The sequence below is a fragment of the Callospermophilus lateralis genome, chromosome 6, assembly GCF_048772815.1.
Source record: "Callospermophilus lateralis isolate mCalLat2 chromosome 6, mCalLat2.hap1, whole genome shotgun sequence".
Lineage (NCBI taxonomy): Eukaryota > Metazoa > Chordata > Mammalia > Rodentia > Sciuridae > Callospermophilus > Callospermophilus lateralis.
Window position 1 is genome coordinate 47,559,074 of NC_135310.1, and position 19,838 is coordinate 47,578,911.

Below are 19,838 nucleotides of genomic sequence, written 5' to 3' on the forward strand. Positions count from 1 at the left end.
TGAACAAATTAAAAATGAACAAACAAATAATGCCTATTTTCTCTTTAGACTGCATTCCAGGGAGCAAGGAAGTTTTATATCCATCTATTTGGCTCCAACAGATTGCACCTGATAGGTGCAGTTTGTCAAATATCGTATGGATTGAATTGATCCAAATGGTCTTCTATTTACAACAGTATATTAAAGCCAAACCCAAATAAAAGGATAATAAAATATTTTTAATTTTGTCACTTTAAAACAACATGGAAAGCCAGAGGTGGTGATACACACCTGTAATCCCAAAGACTTGGGAGGTTGAGGCAGGAGAATCATAGGTTCAAAGCCAGCCTCAGCAACTTAGTGAGGCTGTAGGCAACCTAGTGAGATCCTGCCTCTAAATAAACAAACAAACAAATAAACAAACAAATAAATAAATAAATAAATAAAGAGCTGGGGATGTTGCTCAGTGTTTAAGCGCTTTGGGTTCAATCCCTGGTACCACAAAAATAAAAACACAGAAAAGTCAAGAAGAAAACAATAGAGAAGAAAAAAAATAGTGTAATGGATAATATAGATTTTTATGTTTTATATTTTAATATTGCTCATAAATATTGTAGATAAGCAATAGAGACTAAATCTATTTTAATATAATGAGGTTGAATGACAAGCATTTTAAAAATTTTTTAATGTATTTTTTTGTTGTAGGTGGACACAATACCTTTATTTTATTTAATTAATTAATTAATTAATTTTTTTAAAGAGAGAGAGAGAGAGAGGGAGAGAGAGAGAGAATTTTTTAATATTTATATTTTAGTATTTGGTGGACACAACATCTTTGTTTGTATGTGGTGCTGAGGATCGAACCCAGGCTGCACACATGCCAGGTGAGCGCGCTACCGCTTGAGCCACATTCCCAGCCCCTTTTATTTTATTTTTAATATGGTGCTGAGGATTGAACCCAGGCGAGCGCTCTACCATTGAACCCCAGCCCCAGACCAAATGACAAGCATTTTTACAAGATTAAATTGAGTCACATTGATTTACTTGACTTAATTATCAATGGGAATGTTTGCTTTTTTGTTTTTGTTTTGTTTAGATTTTTATGGAAAAGTTGAAAGGAAAGATTGCAAACTTGTATTCATTTTACACAGATAAGTGTATGTTATCACACTAAGTTGTGCAATATATATGATTCCCTAGACTCAAAAATACAGTATATACAGTAATACAGTAAAACTCTAATTTGGTTTTATCCTCCCAAAGTTATGATGGGCATGTAAATACTTCTGGAAGAAGCTCAAAGAAAGAAAAGGTAAACACACTCTCCTGTAATTCCCTTATGCCCCAGACACCAACCCCTCTCACATCTACCAAAAATGTGCTGCAAAAATGTAACTGAATCCTAGAGGGAGTGGAATACACCCTCTTTGTGTAAATGTCATGATCAAGAGTCATTTTCATGGTTTCCTCAAAATTGCCACCATCACAACAGCAGGAGGGAATGATCTTGGCATGGGCATAGGAGGGAGCCCCAGCTACAGGGTGGCCTGTAGCAAAACGGATGTTTTTTATATAAATATATATAAATATTTATAAATATATATAAATATATATAAATATTTTTTATATAAATATAATAAATATATTTTATATATTTATTATACCATCTCAAGGCTTGACAGATGCAGATTCCTTAGAGACGAGATATCAGTAACTACATTCCTAGCATTAAAAGGGAAAAGAGAGAAAACAGAAAAATGGGACTGACTGTGAGAGAAAAAAAATAATTCATGGGAAACCACTGAAAGGCCCTGGTCTGTCCTAGCCATGTTCTCTGTTTTCACTAGATGGTATCTTTTCTTATGAAAGCCTTTCTCAGCCCACTCCTGCCCAAAGGATGTAAAGTCATCTACTGCATAAAAATATTCTGGTCAATGACAGACTATTTTTATTTTGGTGGTCCCATACAATAGTAATGGAACTGGGATTCCTATTGCCTTGTGTCACTGTGGCCATTGTTGTCAGCACAACATGGTAACAGTAACTTCCTAGGCTACTAACTGTATAAAAGTACAGAGCATACAAGCATGTGCAGTACATATGCTAGCTAATGTTAAATAATTATAGTACTGGTTTATCTATTTATATTTTTATCATTATTTTGGAGTGTACTCCTTCTATTCATATATTAAAAAAAAAGGTTTACAGTTAAAGAGTAAGCCACATGTCACCAGCAGCAGCTTCATACATCTCATGCCTGCCACATCATGGGTTGCATCAAGGACCGTGTAAAGTGATTGATCTGTCCCATCTAGGTTTGCATGACGACAGTCTGATGTTTGAACAATGACAAAATTGTCTAACAGGGCATTTCTCAGAATCTATCTCTACTGCCAAGTGACAGTAGAGACACGTCTCTTCACTGTTATGCTCTGTCTTGACTTTTAAGAAGGGTTCACACCTGTATTTAAACATTTACAAGGACAAATTTAATTGGAAATGAAAGCTTAATGATTTCTAATTTTGACCATGGTTATATTTTCTAGCCCAAGCAGTGTTACTGAATTTGCAAACCTCTCTCAATTCAAAGCCAGAATGGACTCCAGCTTTTTAGTTCCCTCTAAAAAGAAGACTTGCACTTTCCAGGGATGTTTGCTTCACAACCAGCAGGGCCACACTACACTGGGACTTGCCACCTAACTTTTACCTTTTGTGGAATGTAACTGGCAGCCTTGGATTGTGGGAAGAACTGTCAGTGATACCAAATGCAACCATTTTGTGGCATTTGGCATCAGACGTGAGAGACCAAGACCTAGTAGACAATGGACTGATTCCTTGGACAAAAGGAATAAAGGGCCAAGAACCCTAGGAGTTGCCTTCTTTTGAGCCCAGTAGCCCCATTCCTCTCCGCACATCCCCTGTTTGGGGCTACTGTTCCCTTAGCAGCTGAGAGGAAAACCCTTTATCTTTCCATCCATGAATAAAGAGAGCTGTCCTACAAGGAAGAATAAATTGCCTGTTCCTAGCCAAGGCCAGAATCCTCTTGATTCTCTGACAATCTCTGAAGCAATTTACAGCATTTCTCCATTCTCCATGAACTGTCTGCCCAAGTCTCTGGGCATTAGGAAGCAATGGGAGTTTGATTAAAAAGTGTTTCAGGCCATTCATTCAGGTGCATGTGTGGTTTTGATCTTGAAATTGATGAAACTATGTTATTGTTTCATCTGTGAAAGGGACATGTTTTTTAAAGTGCTATGACATCTTTAGAAAAAGACAAAGAAACCTCACCCCTCCATAACCACACTCTCAGTGGTAAGAAACAGAAACACTAAGTCAAATACCTAACTCCTGAGGGGGTTGGCATAAATTAAGAGGAACAAGAACAAAACAGCCTCCTAAAACCCCTGGTCAGTCTTACAAAGCTCCTTCTGAAGTACACATGTATTTTTCGTAATAGCTAAGAACGTGCCTGGTGGACCTCAGTGGCCTTGCCTGGGAGTATCACTGGCAGAGGCAGCTACATGGCACACCCTCAGCTGCCAGAGAAGTGGCTCTGGGCTTGGCCTGGCTTTGAGGCATGCTGATAAAACAACTTCCAGAAATGCTGAAGCTGCAGACACATTAGATTTGTGTCCATTTTCCATTTGCTTTTTCAATGCAGTCCAATAGCAGGGTTTGTCCTTGCTTGCTAATTGTAGTAGAGTCATTGTGCAAAATTACAGAATTTTCAGGGCCATTTTCTTTGAAAAGGAGATAAATTAGCATTAAAAAGGGATATTCCTAGACTGTGCCATTAAAACCATAGTCACGTAACAATGTAAGTGGTATCCCTAGAGAGTTTTGGTCTCTGGTTCCCAGACAAAAATCAGTGACAGATGACAAATGAACAGGCGGGTTCCTAGACAAAGGTGCAACTTTCTTTGGGGTTCAGGGACCCAGGTCAATAGTGCCTTAGCACTGGAGCTTATTGCTGTTCCCAAAAAGATGACAGTTACTGACACAGTTTGTCTTGGGAAGTATTTGGGAGGAAGGAAAAGGAGGAGGCCAATAGCTCTTTCTTCTGGACACATATGGTCATGTTAATGAAATATTTAGAGTGGAACATTTTAGTTGATTTGACCTTTAATATGTTTAAAATTTCTTTGAAGTTTTGATTTATCTTTAAAACTCATAATTCTAATCAATAATACATCTGAGAGACATAAACTACTTATAAAATAGAGGTTTCTGATGTATTGTTTCCCCTCTTCGGGCTTTTAAAAAATCAAGAGACATTACAATTAGATCTCATTGAAGTATGTCAGATATATATCATTCTAAAAAATAATCAGAGAAATATTATGATTATGAGTCAAAACTCTTACTATTGCTTCCTGCTTTCCCCATTTCTTTTTTTTTTTTTCTAGTGCGAACGTCAACAGTTGACTTCACATCATTGTACTTCTAAGTCACTGACAATGGTTAAAAAATTGAGGTTGGAGGTGGAGATATAGGAAATGCAAGAGAACAATTCTTGAACTTCCTGATTTTCCTACAGTGCAAATCATTTAGCAGAACATGATTAATGTAATGACTGCACGTAGGATCCTGTAGTAAAGCAATTCCTTGTCTCCCTGGCCAACCTGCCTCCTCTAAGTATTTTAACTAAAAAGCATTTTTTTTTTAAGTTTTAAATTTATACCAGTAGTCTGTGAGTGAGTGATTTCTCATAATCCCATCTTATTTTCAGGATACACCTGTGGAGAGGCCTGGAGAAGTTTCCCTTTCTTCCAGCAAGTGATAAATAAGAACTGTAATAGGGGTCTTCTAAAGCACAAACCAAGGGATCAGACAGTGTGGTGCTTAAGAGTGGATTTTTTTTGGAGCCAAATGAGCACTTGTATCTTGCTAAATAATCTAAGCATATTTCTTGACCTCTTTAAGCTTCAGTTTCCTTATGTACAGTGGTTAGTAACAGGACCTGTCTCACAGGGATACTGTGAGGGTGAAATAAGTCAGGAACTCTAAGGTACTGAGCACATGGTTGAGTGCTCAGTCACAGGCACCTTCTACACTATTTCAAAGTCTTTTCCACATAATGAATGTAGACCTAAAACTTTATGGACATTTATCTGAAATGCTCTGGACCAGGAGTGTTTCAGATCCTGAAGCTTTTGAATTTTGGAATATTTGCCAAAATTTTACCAGCTGAACTTCCTTAACTTTTGAATTTTGGAATATTTGCCAAAATTTTACCAGCTGAACTTCTTTAACTAAAAACCCAAAGCCAACATGTTTTGAAATCCAAAGTGCTCTAAAATCCAAAACTTTTTGAATGGACATTGGATCGTTTAATGCAGAAGAGATGTCTATAGATAGAGAAATCTTACTGTGAGTCTTCTTACAGTGTGAATAAATACATCTTTTCTAAAAATCCAGACTTTTATATTTTGTTTGTCAAAATCAAACTACATACAACCTGATGTTGATTGAGCATCTGCAATTGTAGGGCTATGCTAAGCATTAAGCGATAATAAAAGGATGAATAAAAGGTACTTTGTGGTTCAGAGAACCCCATATCTGGTAGAGAAGACAAAATAATTATCTCAACTGAAAATGGATACTCTGCTGAAAGTTTAGAAAAGGTTATTGGCAATGAAGATAGTGATTGAAATTGCCAGACATTTGAGAAGTTTCTAGGGCAGGTAGCCCTAGATTTTGGAACTTGAAATGTGTGTGTATGTGTGTGTGTGTGTGTGTGTGTGTGTGTGTGTGTGTGTTAGAAGGAGCAGGAAAAGCAGGAGAAGGAAGAAAAAGAGCTCATGAGAGCAAAAACATCAACAAATGCAAAAACATACCAGGACAGGAAACTGTAAGATATATTTAGGAAGAGGCATGAAGTTAACAGTTTTAGAGATGAGGCTGGAAAGGAAAGTACAGAAGAGAGAAAGAAGTGTCTTGATGTCATGCTAGAGAGTTCCTTTAGCCAGAGGAGCACAATTGACAATTTCTGAAACAAAGAATTATTACCACGATATTTAACAAGATAACCTTGGATGAAATGGAGACTGGCAAGAGGAGAGAGGAAAACCAGGAGGATTGTTCATAAAGAAATACAGGTTTAGTGCCCTTTATCTGAAATGCTCTGGACCAGAAGTGTTTCAGATCCTGAAGCTTTTGAATTTTGGAATATTTGCCAAAATTTTACCAGTTGAACTTCCTTAACTAAAAACCCAAAGCCAACATGTTTTGAAATCCAAAGTGCTCTAAAATCCAAAACTTTTTGAATGTCATGAGTGCTTAACAAGTTTTACATTTCAGAGCATTTTGGATATCAGATTTTTGGAGTAGGGAAGCTCAACTTGTAGATATAGAGATGTGACCTGGTATTATCAGTGAAAAAAACTTAAAAAGCCAGGCTGATCATACTTAATGAATGGTCTTAATGAATAGTCTTGATGAATAGGTGTTTTCTGTTCATTTCACAAAGATAAATGGAGAATATCCATATACAGAGCTAGTTCTGGCTCAGGGAACACCTGCCATTGGCTTGGAATGATTTGAGCAAATTCTAAGGCCACTGAAACATACCAGGAGTAAAGTAGGGTATGCCGTTGTCGTTCAGTCTCTGCTTGGTGGAAGGACCAAGGAGCATCTTAAGACAAGGAATAACAATGTGCAAGATCACTGGGAGGAGGAAAGGGTGGGGGAGGAAGGACAGAGCTGATGAGGCTAACAGTTACTGAATGCTTATTCTGAGCCAGACATCATTCTTTAAATGTACACACATATGCATCCATCACCCATAAGTGGTAGACACTATAATTTGCTCATTTCAAAGATGAGGAAATGGAGACACAGAAAGGCTAAGTAATTTGTTCAAAGTTAAAAATATGTGGTGAGAAGTATAAAAATTTTGTCAGAAACAAAAACTCAATCCATGCTGAAGGCCAGCCTGAACAAGGTCCTTTTGAGGTCATAAGGGTCTATGAGAACTGGCCAGTATCTGGTTCCTGCTAAGACCTCTCCAGGAGTATTTCAGGATGTCAAGGAACAACCCAAACTTCATCCATAGGGAAAAGGTCAGTTTTTAGGGAACAGAGTCAATCTCTTGAGAGACCAAGAAAATGAAAATGATAGTTCCTCTGGGGTCCCCAAAGACAGTGGTGGCACAATGTACCTGTAAGTGAATTCAAATCCCTAGGTCCCTTCTGGTCAGCAAGACTGGAGATGGAACTTAGCCAGAAGGCAAGTGAAATTTTAAAGTTAAGAATAAAGATCACCTGTTGGGCATGGTGGTGCACAAGGGTTTGGGAAGCTGAGGCAGGAGGATTGCAAGTTCAAAGCCAGCATCAGCAACTTAGCGAGGCCCTAAGCAACTTGGTGAGACTCTGTCTCCAAATAAAATACAAAAAGGGCTGGGGATGTGGCTCAGTGGTTGATTACCCTTGGTACCAAAAAAAAAAAAAAAAAAAAAAAAGAATAAAGATCACCCATATGAACTCAGTCTTTCCTCTTCAGTAAAGCAACCTTAGACATTTTATATTTAGGTGCCTGAGTTAGCACCCATTTTTTTCAAGATTTTTTTTTTTTTTTTTTTTTTTTGGTGGTGCTGGGGATTGAACCCAGGGCCTTGTGTATGCTAAGCAAGCACTCTACCAACTGAACTATATCCCCAGTCCCTTTTCTCCAAGATATTTTAATGTTTCATGTAGCAACCTACTATTTTACATCATGAACATAAAAGTGGGGGGAGGGATGGTATGCGAAGCAGTACAAAAGCAGCATTCTTAAAGTCCTACATAACAATTTTAAATTTAATGAATAGGTGTTTTCTGCTCATTTCACAAAGATAAATGGAGAATATCCATATACAGAGCTAGTTCTGGCTCAGGGAACACCTGCCATTGGCGATGGTGTTGGGGACTGAAAGAAAGACTACTTAACTAAAGGTTACTTGTTTGAAACTTCAATCTCCACCTTTAAAAGTAAGTGTATTCAGTCTTAGAACAGATTTACTACCTTAATCAAGTTTCTGTTATTTTACATGTCCAAATAGAAGGTAAACTTGTTTCCCAAAATTATGTTCCAAAAACAAAGCATCACCTTTTATATGAGTCCTGTTGAAGTCTCATAATGATCTATTTGAAGAACAAAGAAACAACCATTCAGGAAGATGTTTGAGCTTGACAGAACCTAAAATCAATACAATTTTGAATGTGCAAAAAGAGTCCACCTGACAAGATAGTGAAAAGGAAAACAAGAAAATTTAATGCAGATTTAGTTCTTATTTTGTGGGGCAGGGATCTATGACCTCACAATTTTCAATGGAAATTGGAAATTGTTATAATATTATGCCAGCCAAGAATGTATCATCTGAAATTGGAAATTGTTATAATATTATGCTAGCCAAGAATGTATCATCTGAATTTAATCATAAGGGCACATCAAACAAACCTAAATTGATAGATACTCTATAAACTAACTGGTCAGCACTCTTTAAACCATACAAAAGATAAAGACAGGCTGAGTAACTATTCTAGATTAAAGGAGACTGAGAAGCATGGCAAATAAATGCTTTGTAATCCTGAATTGAATCCTAGACCAAAAAAGGGACATTAGTGTTTCTTTTGAAGGAAATCTCAGTTAAACTGAGAAGCATGGCAAATAAATGCTTTGTAATCCTGAATTGGATCCTAGACTAAAAAAGGGACATCAGTGTTTCTTTTGAAGAAAATCTCAGTTAGTTTGGTCTCTTAAATAAAAACTTACAGTTCCCTTGGTACTAGAAAAGACAATGTTTACTAAGCAAAGTATAGTACTTATTAAAGACTTTTTTTTTTTTTTGCTAAGATAATAGCACACACAATCTTGAAAAAACTTATCCAAAGAAGAGGAAATGGAGACACAGAAATTAAATTTTTATTGAAATGTGAAATTAATTTTTATTGAAAAGTGAAATTAATGTTTATAATATCTCAATAACTTGTTTTTTCTATAAAAATCTTAACATATTTTCTAAAATGAAGTTGATACATTTAACATTATAAATTTTTCTGTCTTTTGAGTGTTTCAAGGGTATTTTGAAGAGACAGTTTCTTCACTCAGCCATAGACATAAAAATACATTCTTGGGCTGGGGTTGTGGTTCAGTGGTAGAACACTCACCTAGCATGTGGGAGGCGCTGGGTTCAATCCTCAGCACCACGTAATAAATAAATAAAATGAAGGTATTATGTCAACTACAACCAAAATATACATAAAAATATATGCTTTCTACAGATACTGGAATCTGAAAGATAAGCTACAGTTGTAATATACATAACAAAGAGAGTAATATTATCATCTAGCCTGTATCAGACCTTTTAACACTGATGAAATCAAGTGTACTGTGAAAGCTGTTGTGGCTGTTGACACTTATTTACAGTTCATTTTGTTACCAAGAATGTGGATCTTAAAAATGCCCAAAGTATATGAAACAAATATTTTAAAACAATATTGACATGGGGATGAACTTTTAAAAATTAACTGCACAGTGATAAAACTGTGCAGCTGCAGCATATTCACAATGATTAATGTAATCACATTCCAAGTATGTCCACTCTTGGCGGAGCTCATAAACACTAATGCCAGAAAACATTATTCTTTTTCAAAACATTAACTCTACATTCAAAATTCTGACAACTATGAGTCTTAAAATACCTTGGCAGTGGGTTTTAACAATTAGTTGGTTAATGAAAATTATCGAGCTGGATAAACTAAAATTAATCAGCTGCTCAGCCCTATATACACAACTGCTAGAGCTGCCATATATCAAAATTTGAGAGGCTATTCCAGAATGTACTGCTGTAACTCAGGGGGCATCCCCTCCACTGCTGGCCCAGGCTATACAACTATGGATGTCTGGGATCCCGTGCTGGCCACAGGGCCAGACATCTGCAGTCATGCTGATCCTGTGAAACCCTCCCTCTCCAATGTAGAGGTGCCTCCCATCCTTCTACCATCCTACCCTCCCAGGGAGCTGGGCAGCTGCCACACAGGACCCACAGAAAGACAAAGCACTTCTGCTTCCACCCCCTTCTGCATTCCTTAGGGCAATTCAAACTGACCAAGGGACTATTTAACTCAGTTAAAATAGATGTCTGGTTAGTGTTTTTGGTAAAAGAAAACCTTAAAAATAGCCACAAAAGAGAGAATTCTGAGTACCACTAAACATTTTATCTTAAGAACACTCCCAACTAAGAAAATTACTTCCTCCTTGTGATTTAGGCAAAATTGCTACATAACATAATAATGGGCTGGTCTACCTTGGAAGGTAATAATTCAATGGCTTTCTTTGGGTGGTAGAACTGGGAGATGGGAGCAATGTCTTAGAGCCACAAAGATAAAGAAATCAATCTTTCTTTTAGCCTTTAGTTTAGCTAGCTAGCCATATGGTCCTGGACATGTTACCTAATCTCTTTGTGCCTCAGTTTATCTGTAGAAAAAAGTTAATAATATTTACCTGAGGATGGATGTTGGGGATTCTAGAAGATATATAAAAGGGTCAAGTGTGTGCCTAGCAGCATAATAGGGACTGAATATGTTTATTTCCTGGATCATATACTCTGTTTTAAAAAGACAAATATAACTTTATACAGAAAAATTTTAAAGAGAAATAAAACATTTATTTGGCTTTACTGTGACAAATGAATTGCAATTCCTAGTGAAAAGTGTGTCTTGAAAACTCTAGAATCTAGAAATGCGGAGTGCAGCACCCTGAAGCCAAGTTCACCTATGCAACTACAGAAGTAGTTAATCTCATTCTTTTCCTCCTTTTTGTATATTTGGGAATATACATCAAAGTTGATGGAGAAACTTCCTGGTGTGGGAAGCTGCATTTATTTTCCAAGTCCTGCTTTGGAAGGATTTGCTCCCCTCTGTACTGCTGCCACCTCACCAAGGCAACAGGGATGAGCCTCCACTGCTCTGTCAGCAGGTGGAATTACCTGCTCATTTATTTTCCAGGCAAGGAGATGCTTCTCCAAAGGGGCCAGTGTAGGAAAGTCGTGTTTGGTCCTGCAGCAGCCGTCTCATATTTTACACTGAAGCTCTGACACTCCCTCCCTCCGTGGCATCTGAAGGGAATCCCTGGCTAAGGAATTCCTTGGCAAGTGCCTCCCTGAGCCAGTTCACTTTAGATTATCAGAGGTTACTGAATTATCATTGTCTCCAGGGGACTTCAACATTCCCACAAGTGTCATTTTTCACATTTGTGCCAAACTCCAGTTATAAAGTTACAACCAATTGTATGAAACCACCACCTTGACTCTGTCAGAATAATTCAGCCATCATTAAAATAGGCATAATATTCCAAAAGATTAAAAAAAACTTAGATGTTTATACCTTTGTGGGCTAGACAAGTTTAGACTTCTAAGTTGTCTTGGGGCTGGACTGGGTTTCTAGACTGTGAGGGAGGCACTAAGAGCAAGAAAACTACTGGGCAAAAGGATGAAGATAGGTGGACAGTTGAGTGTGTTTGAGAAACTACCTGTAGAGCTAATGGGTGACAGATTGGAGTTGAACGAATACAGAATTAAAAAAAAAATTCCTAAATGCAGAAGAACCTATATAGAGAATTTTGTCTTTGTCTAACTCCAAACCATCTTCTGGAGCTTAGGATTAAAGGGTTGCTGTTACTTGTGACTTCACACTCTGATACACTTACACCACATCTGGAAGCACAATAAAGCTAAATTTCAACAGTTACTTAGGAAAGTATCTTTTGCACTTTGTGTTCCCTTTCCCAGAAAATTCCTGTGGAGTTCATTCCTTCACTTCATTCAAAACTCTGCTCAAATGTCCTCTTATTGGAGTGACCTTCATGACCATGCCTTCTGATGTAGAACAGACAGGCTCAACATCATCACAGGATGCCTTATTTTTCTTACTCCCTGTTTTTCTTTCTCACCACCTGTCATATTATAGATGCTTTTATTTATTTCCTTCCTTCCTTTAGCTGCAAGTATCAGCTTCATGAGAGGAACTTTATTTTTTAACTGCTACATTTCATTTCTTTACAGTGTCTGAAACACATGGTCACTATTTGATAAACATTGGTAAAATGAGTGAATGAACTGTAGACATTTTAGCCAAATGTCACATATCTCAAATTCTCTTTCCAGCAAGACTGAAACCCAAATGAAGCTTCTGAGATACACATCTCTTCACTAGATGTCCACTGTTGTTTGAACTTATGAGCAAATACATCCATCTAACTTATCCCAAGAGTTTACTAACAGCAAGTTTCTCTTTCTATCTTCCCAGGCTGTAATATTAATTAGCACATCATATTCCCTTCTCCCCAAATGTTCCATGCTCCCAGAACACCAAGTCTGTTTTCTTACCATACTGATCTGAAGAACTGGTGAAGAGAAGATAGTCAGAAGCACAGGTCTGGGATTCGATGTCCAAATCTCCCAACCTCAGAATTAGCCTCTTCCCTTTTGGGACTGTGATAGTCTTTTCGCAAACAGTGTGATTGGGGTAAGTTCCTGGATAATTCTTAGATGTCATTGTTCCACTATCCTGATAGGTCACTATGTGCCCACAGCCATCACCTGGTAAAGAATAAAAGATAAAAGACATAAATGCAATTAATTCTGAGAACTTACAGAATCCAGTACAATTTTATTCCTTTATTTTTCTGAGAGAAGAAAAAGCTAATCAATGAAGATTGAATTACTAAACAGTATTTATCATTTTAGGTTATTTCATTTCTTGCTTCCCAGTTTAGTCTTCTGAACACTGATGATCAAAATGTTTCATACAGTGTATTAGAACGAAAAGCTATTATTTTTCTTATCACATATCTACCCATCTGAATTTGTCCAGTAGGCCCTTGACTCATTTGTTAAGACACTCCAAAAACCAACATCATAAAATAATTTGAAGCAGAAAAAAAAAGTTACTCATCTCAGACACTTGTGCTGATAAATGAAATATTATATTTATATATATATATATATATATATATATATATATATATATATATATATATATATATATAAATATATAATGCCCCTGGTAGAATCCCAGGCTTACACTGAGAGGACTTGGTTTAGGTGCAAGTCACTTAGCTGGGGAGTGAGCCTACTGGTCATTTCGTATTTATGTTTTATTTAATGACAGTCACAGGTTTGAATGTTCCTGATAGACTCAGTATGTATCCTTAGAAAACATCAAGAATCTACTTGCCACATTCTAGACACACGTTGACTATTGGACACCCAAAAATAGCATGAGCTACCCCATGGACTCGAGTAAAATGGATGATAGTCACGCATTTGAATAACTAATTTTAGATGCCACGCACTCTCTACCAAGGGATCAAACAAAATGCCTAAGGGGACAAAGAAGAAAAAAGCAAGACAGACTCTGTTTCTGTGAATTATTAGCATTTCACTAAAACAAGAATTATTTTAAGACTTTCTGAATAAGGAAGTCCATCAATTAACCAACAAGTTGTTTCAGTTGATTAGTGATCAAGTTAATCGCACAAATATCTAAGACATGTACAACCCATTGGGCTGCAAACATCCAGATTACAAAAAGCCTGCGGCTAGTGTGGTTTCACAAAAACAGAGGAAGAATTTCTGACCTCAGCAGGAGTGAGGGAAAGCAGAAATCTGTTGAAGAAGGATCTCTTTAAGGTAGTGCAAGAAGGTCTCTCCATGCAAAGATCTGCCACAAAGAAGCCATAACTGGGAATCTGAAGGACCCAAAGAATCTCATTCCGCCCTGCCTCTTCCCTAGTTAGAGGAGGTCCCATTTGGAGTTTTCCACTATTCCACTTCCTTCTTGCTGAGGCTTCTAGCCCAAAGGGTAAACAGGACAAATAGTCAAAACAGCTATACAACTCCAGAATCTATCTGAACTCAGGAGCCAAAGCCGAGGAAAAGGATTCACCCATTATCTAGACACTTGGACAAAGATTCACCCATTATTCAGAAACTTGGACAAGGTTCTTGGCAGCTCCTGGGTGGGGGAAGCAGAGTTGGTTCTAATGGAATGCCAGGAAGAAATATTGGAGAGACAGCTAAGATAAAACGACCATGAAATCTTGAGATCTAAAGAAGTAGTTGTGAAAGTTACATGGTAGGAAATAAAGACCTACAGATTTTTCTCAATAGGGAGATAAGGACAGGGTATCAGAAAAAAAAAATGATCAATTGGTTGGATAATATTCCAGGAACTAGAAAGGAGAGAAAATTTTATTAGAAAAGCAGCAGGCAAGGTGGGGAGGAAAGGAAAGAAAAATGGGAAATTCACAGACAAAATCAAGTCTCAAGCTTGGGTTGGTTATATAGAGAAAGACAAGAGGGAAAAAAAATCCAAGTTTTGAGTGAAGAAAAATGACTGGAGCACTGATGCTAATACAGAAAAGAATTCCAGAAAGGAAGCAGGTCTGGGGCAAAGGTTGTAAGCTTGGTTGTAGAGTTTAAAGTGACAACTAAATTCCCTGGCTCTTGGGCAGTTGTCAGTAAGCACAAAATTGTTGAGACTTAAATGAATACTACACTAGAGAGAGGCATATTGTATAGAAGCAAATAGTGCATAGAGCATTGATTTAAATTTTAAATTATTTTCTTTCCTTTAAAAGCTTTAATAGTAAGTCAGGTGCAGTGATGTATGCCTGTAACCCAGTTGGGATCACAAGTTCAAGGCCAGCCTTGGCAACTTAATGAGACTCTGTCTCAAAATAAAAAAGAATGAAAAGGGCTGGGGATGTAAATTGGTGGTAGAGCATCTCTGGCCTCAATATCTAGTACCAAACAAACAGACAAAGCCAAAAACCAAAGAAACTGCACTTACAGTTTCTCTTGGAAACTGGAAGACATGACAATCACATTGTCACAGTGCTAGTGAGATGGTGGCTGCCCCTTTAAAGGAAACAAACTGGATCTGGTAGTTCCCCACTGGATCCTTGTCACTTGCCCCACCACTGTAGGACTGATTTTTGAGCACACTGAGAAAGCACCCCTGGGGTAACTAGTGTACAAACAACTGTGCACATAAACATACACATAACTTCTCCAAGACACCAAGGTAGGGCTTGGCCGAACATTTGAACACCCTTTTCCTATTAGAATTCTCCTCAATAAAAGAAGAAAAAGAAAACTCTTATTTAAAAGATAAACAAGCTAATATAAAATGAGTAGCAATTATGTGACTCAAACTGTGTGAGGTTCTTGTATTCTAAATTTTATTTTTTAAAGGGTGACATGTCACAACAAAGGAACACCCCAGGGTGTCATTTTCATTCAATCCTATAATTCTACTTCTTTCCAACAACTTCTATTCTAAAACCCAAGAGGAAACTTGTCACCCAGAGAGGCTGGCAGGATGAAGGCAGGTTTGTCTTTGACATCCCCATCCTTAACATCCCTATCCTTTGCCTGGGGACTTGGAGCTCCTTGGGAAAATTCCACTTTTCCATTAACTATCAGACTGAAACCTTATGAGTCTTTGTTCTGCCAAAAAACTGAATTGAAAAGCAACTGTAGAGTCCCAATTTATTAAAAGGAAAACTGTCATCAAAAATTGAAGTTTCACTCTTCTTCATGGAACTAGACCATGGAGTTTCCTGTGACAAGCTTTAATGCAATGTAGTTAAATGTGGGTCTTACTGCATCAGGAATTTTCATCCAGTTTTTCTTCTAATGATGTCCCAGGACTAGATAGAATATGCCAAATGGGAAAATGAAAAACTAGCAGGGAGAGAAAATGTCTATCGTTTCATGTTCTGAATAAGACAGACACATGTAAATGAAAAAACAAGAGAAGTACTGTTTCCATGATATGATCCTGACACTCAGGCAGCCTAAATCTCACAGTTAGACTCTTTAATTCAGAATCCTGGACAAGGGAGTAGATGATATTTAAGAATCCATCAGCTCAAGTTCCTTATTTTGTACATCAATGTGAACATTCTGGTTGTGATATTGTAGTATGGTTTGCAAAATATTACCATTTGGGAAAACTAGAAAAAGAGTATACAACATCTTTCTGTGTTAGTTCTTATAACTATATGTGATCTATAATTATCTCAAAACAAAAAATATAAACATGCTGAAAAAAATCTGGTTAAAAAATCAATGTTAAAAAAAATCTGAGCTGGGCACAGTGGCACATGCCTGAATTCCTGCTACTTGGGAGGCTATGACAGGAAGATGGCAAGTTCGAGCCTCATCAACTTAATTAGACCCTGTCTGAAAACAAAAAGTTAAAAACAGGGCTGGGGGTGTAGCTTAGTAGGACATGACCTATAGTACTTAATTTTTGTGTTTTTTTTTTTTTGGTCAGTTCACTTAAGTTTGGCTGGTAGAGGTAAAAATGAGGGGACTTTTAATTTCTATTTTAATACTTTACTATTTGAGCTTCTTGTTATCCTGTGTTTCTTCTATTTAAGTTGCTTTCATTAAATGAAGCATTTATACAAGTTTGTATTGAAGAGATCTTTCTGAAATGAGAACCAATAAAGGAGGCCAATTTTATTCTAAAACTTCTGTATACCAAATCCATTATCCCAGTTCCTTCCATTTGTCTAAGGAGCATGAAGCCCTGTGTCTGAAGAGGCTCACAATACATGTTCCAGTTCATAGATGAGAAAACAAAAGATAGATTGACTTTCTTTAGAGCTGGTGGGTTTTTCAAACATTTTAGTCTCACTGCTGTATTTGATTGAACAATACTTGTGTTTTTGTGTTAAATCTTGAAAAACACCTGAATTTCTGCCCTATCAGACCATCCCTTTTGATATTTTTACAACATTCTTCCATTAAAAGGGATAGCTCCTAGTGAGATGTAACAGACTCTGGCAATCTTATCCATAGATAATCAAACTATTTGGTAGAAGGTTGAACAACTTGAAAAATGGAGGGATGATACTTGCTATCATCTAAACTCACAGCCAGATCTCAGTGTGACTACATGTGAGGAGACATATTATGTGTCTCCCTGGAGGATAAAATATACATCAATACCTATGAAGCACTCCTGCCCAAAAGCAAAACATGTGAATCAACAATAATTGATCTTGAATCTCATCAGTTTTTTCCTAGTCTACAGGAATCACAAGGGATAGAAGCACAAATTTACTGATTCCAAGAGGATGTCATTAAAGCCAGGCATGGGACCACATGTCTCTAATCCCAGTGACTAAGCAGGCTGAGGCAGAAGAAATCCAAGTGTGAGGCCAGTCCAGGCAACTCAGTGAGATTCTGTCTAAATAAACAAATAAGCAAATAAGCCATTAGTTAAATCCAGGCTGTAGACATTCTGGGTGCAATTGACATTGTTTTCACCATATTGAATTGTAGGAAGAAACACACTTATCAAAGTGTTAATTTTAGATTAAAGGAGATTAAAGAGCCACAATAAGCAAATGAACCTTGTTCGAGTCCTAACTTGAAAAACTAACCTTATAAAACCTTTAAAAAGAGAATTGGCATATTAAATAATAAAATATCAGGAATAATAATTAATTTTATTAGTTGTGACAAGAGTATTGAGGTTATGTTAGAAAATGTCATTTTAACAGATGTCTACTGAGTTATATAGGGCTGAAATGACGTGAGTACTGGGATTTGCCTTAAAATACTTAGCAAAAAAGAGGAGAGACAGTATAAATAATAAGATATGGGGACATGTTGATGGTTGCTATAGCTGCATGGTGAGTGGCCACAGTGCTAAAAGAAATTATAATTCAAAAGTAATAAAAGTCAATTTTTAAAGAAAAAAAAAATAAAGCCATGGTTTTATGCTTAAGTTTCATGCAGTGTAGGGAGGAAGACTGGTGGACAGAAAGCTGCAGTGATGCTGTCATGCATAGTGACAGCTGGATTAAACTGCCACCTACCTACCTAACATCAAAAGGTGGGGGAATTTGGGGAGAGAAGAGGGAAGGAGGAAGTTTCGCCACAGGGAATTGTCTGCTCTTCAAAAGCAACTACTACACAATGTTTATCTTTTCCTTTCTTTGAACTATAATTTAATTGCCAAAACACATGGTGACTAAACTATGTATCATTTCCTCCTTGCCCCAGACTGAAAGCTCTCCACTTCAGAATATTTCAAGGGTGGTCCCTCCCTCCATGATGGGCCTGCATTCTGGTATTTGCTGAGGGTAGATGGTCTTCGAGTCCAAGCAACCACCTACACCTCACAAAAATAAAACTGGACGAATAAAATTTAGGTTTTGGAAAAAGCTGTGAGTACTCATAAATATTTTACAACTCTCAAAGTGATCTGTACACAGAGTTAAGTATTTTATTTCTGAACATTTGGAAGCAATTTCATTAGAAAAGAACAAACTATAATATTGCCAAGCAATGTGATATTAAGAAAATTCATCATGTTTTGGAAGAACATTAAAATTTAAAACAATATATAATACATGCATGGATATGTAATAAAAGTGCTTAGTTAAGAAATACTTTATTTCTGTGGTATGAGTTTAAAGGCAATTTTCATCTTATTACTTTTATTTTCTAAATTTTCTATAATACGAATCCATCTAAATCAGAGGAAAAATAATATTGTTAAAAACACCAAACTCATCAAATGCTCTTTGTAGCAATTAAAGCTACTTTCAGCATTATTCTTATAATACAGACAGGAAAGAGGCTCCATAAACCAGGATGCTTAAACTGTCATTAAAAATGCATGCAACACACAGCTCAGAATTTAGGATAATGGTAGTTTTTACTTCAAGGAGCCCATGGTCATGAGAGACATATTCACAAATAATTCTCAAGAGTAAAGTGGCAGGCACAAAGCCAGAGATATGGACTCAACATCTATTTTCCAAATAGCGGATATGCCTCTACCTATTAGCTTTTAACATCAGTAATTCAGGAGGTATGGGTATATAAACTATTTTCTAAATAAGCTTAAAATGAACCCTATATGCTTGTCTGAATGAGCCAACCTTTTATTTAGTCTACTCTAATTCAACCCACAAAGAAAGGAAAACAATAACTTCCTTAAAAGACTATTTCCTTTTGATAAGAAATCATGTTCCACTAACAGAAAAGCAAAATAAGATATACCTAGTATGGTCTCAGATCTGCAATACTAGAAAGCATGACTTAAAATTGAAAAGAAAACTGAGTTTGCACTTGTAAGAAAATGATTTGGGTGAACTACAATGAATATTGCCAAATTGTCTTTCCGACTATTTACTAACTAGTCTCTAAACTATGACGGCAGTTTCAAACTTTTTTGATTATGAGCTATAGTTAGCATATAACCAAGTAAACACATATGCATACACATGCATAAACAACACATAAAAGTTAATGATACAATGCTTTTATTATATGTGAGGCACTGTCATATTCTCTCTTTTATTCCATTTCATTGTTTATTAAAAGAATACTGGTTGTGCCTACTGAGTTGATTTCATTATTTACTAGTGGGTTCCCACCAACAATTTGAAAAGAGCACTCTCTAAAATATCATAAGAGTGAAACCATTTTTTTAGAAAAATGATTTCATTACAGTTGCATCCTCGCTTTTCTAAAGTTCAAGTCACAACAGGTCTGAAAACACACAATCATCCATATGTGGGTGTGAGAAAATTTCTTCCCATGTCTAAGATCAAGTGAGCTTTTGATGACTATAATCTTTTCAACCACAAAGACGAGCTTGCAATTATTACAAAGGTCTTTGTCTGATGGTAAGGCAGACAGATTTCCCTAGGTATCATTAATTTCACTGCCAGCCATACTCTAAACTTTGTTCTTTTCCAATTTGTGCTTAACTTTATATTTTGGATGTTGCCATAAGAAATAGAAAAACAAAGGCAGAAGCGTCTCAGTGGCTATGTGAAAATAAAGA

General features: G+C 36.7%; 1 protein-coding gene across 3 annotated transcripts in view; it reads right to left on the bottom strand.

The window, feature by feature from the left end:
* Dcbld1 (discoidin, CUB and LCCL domain containing 1) overlaps positions 1-19,838 on the bottom strand; it is a 60,021-nt gene that overhangs the window by 27,120 nt on the left and 13,063 nt on the right. For all 3 annotated transcript variants that reach the window (XM_076858314.2, XM_076858315.2, XM_076858316.2), the window contains exon 2: positions 12,344-12,556. In XM_076858314.2, coding sequence (XP_076714429.2) covers positions 12,344-12,556 — 213 coding nt within the window. The remainder of the gene's footprint in view (positions 1-12,343; positions 12,557-19,838) is intronic.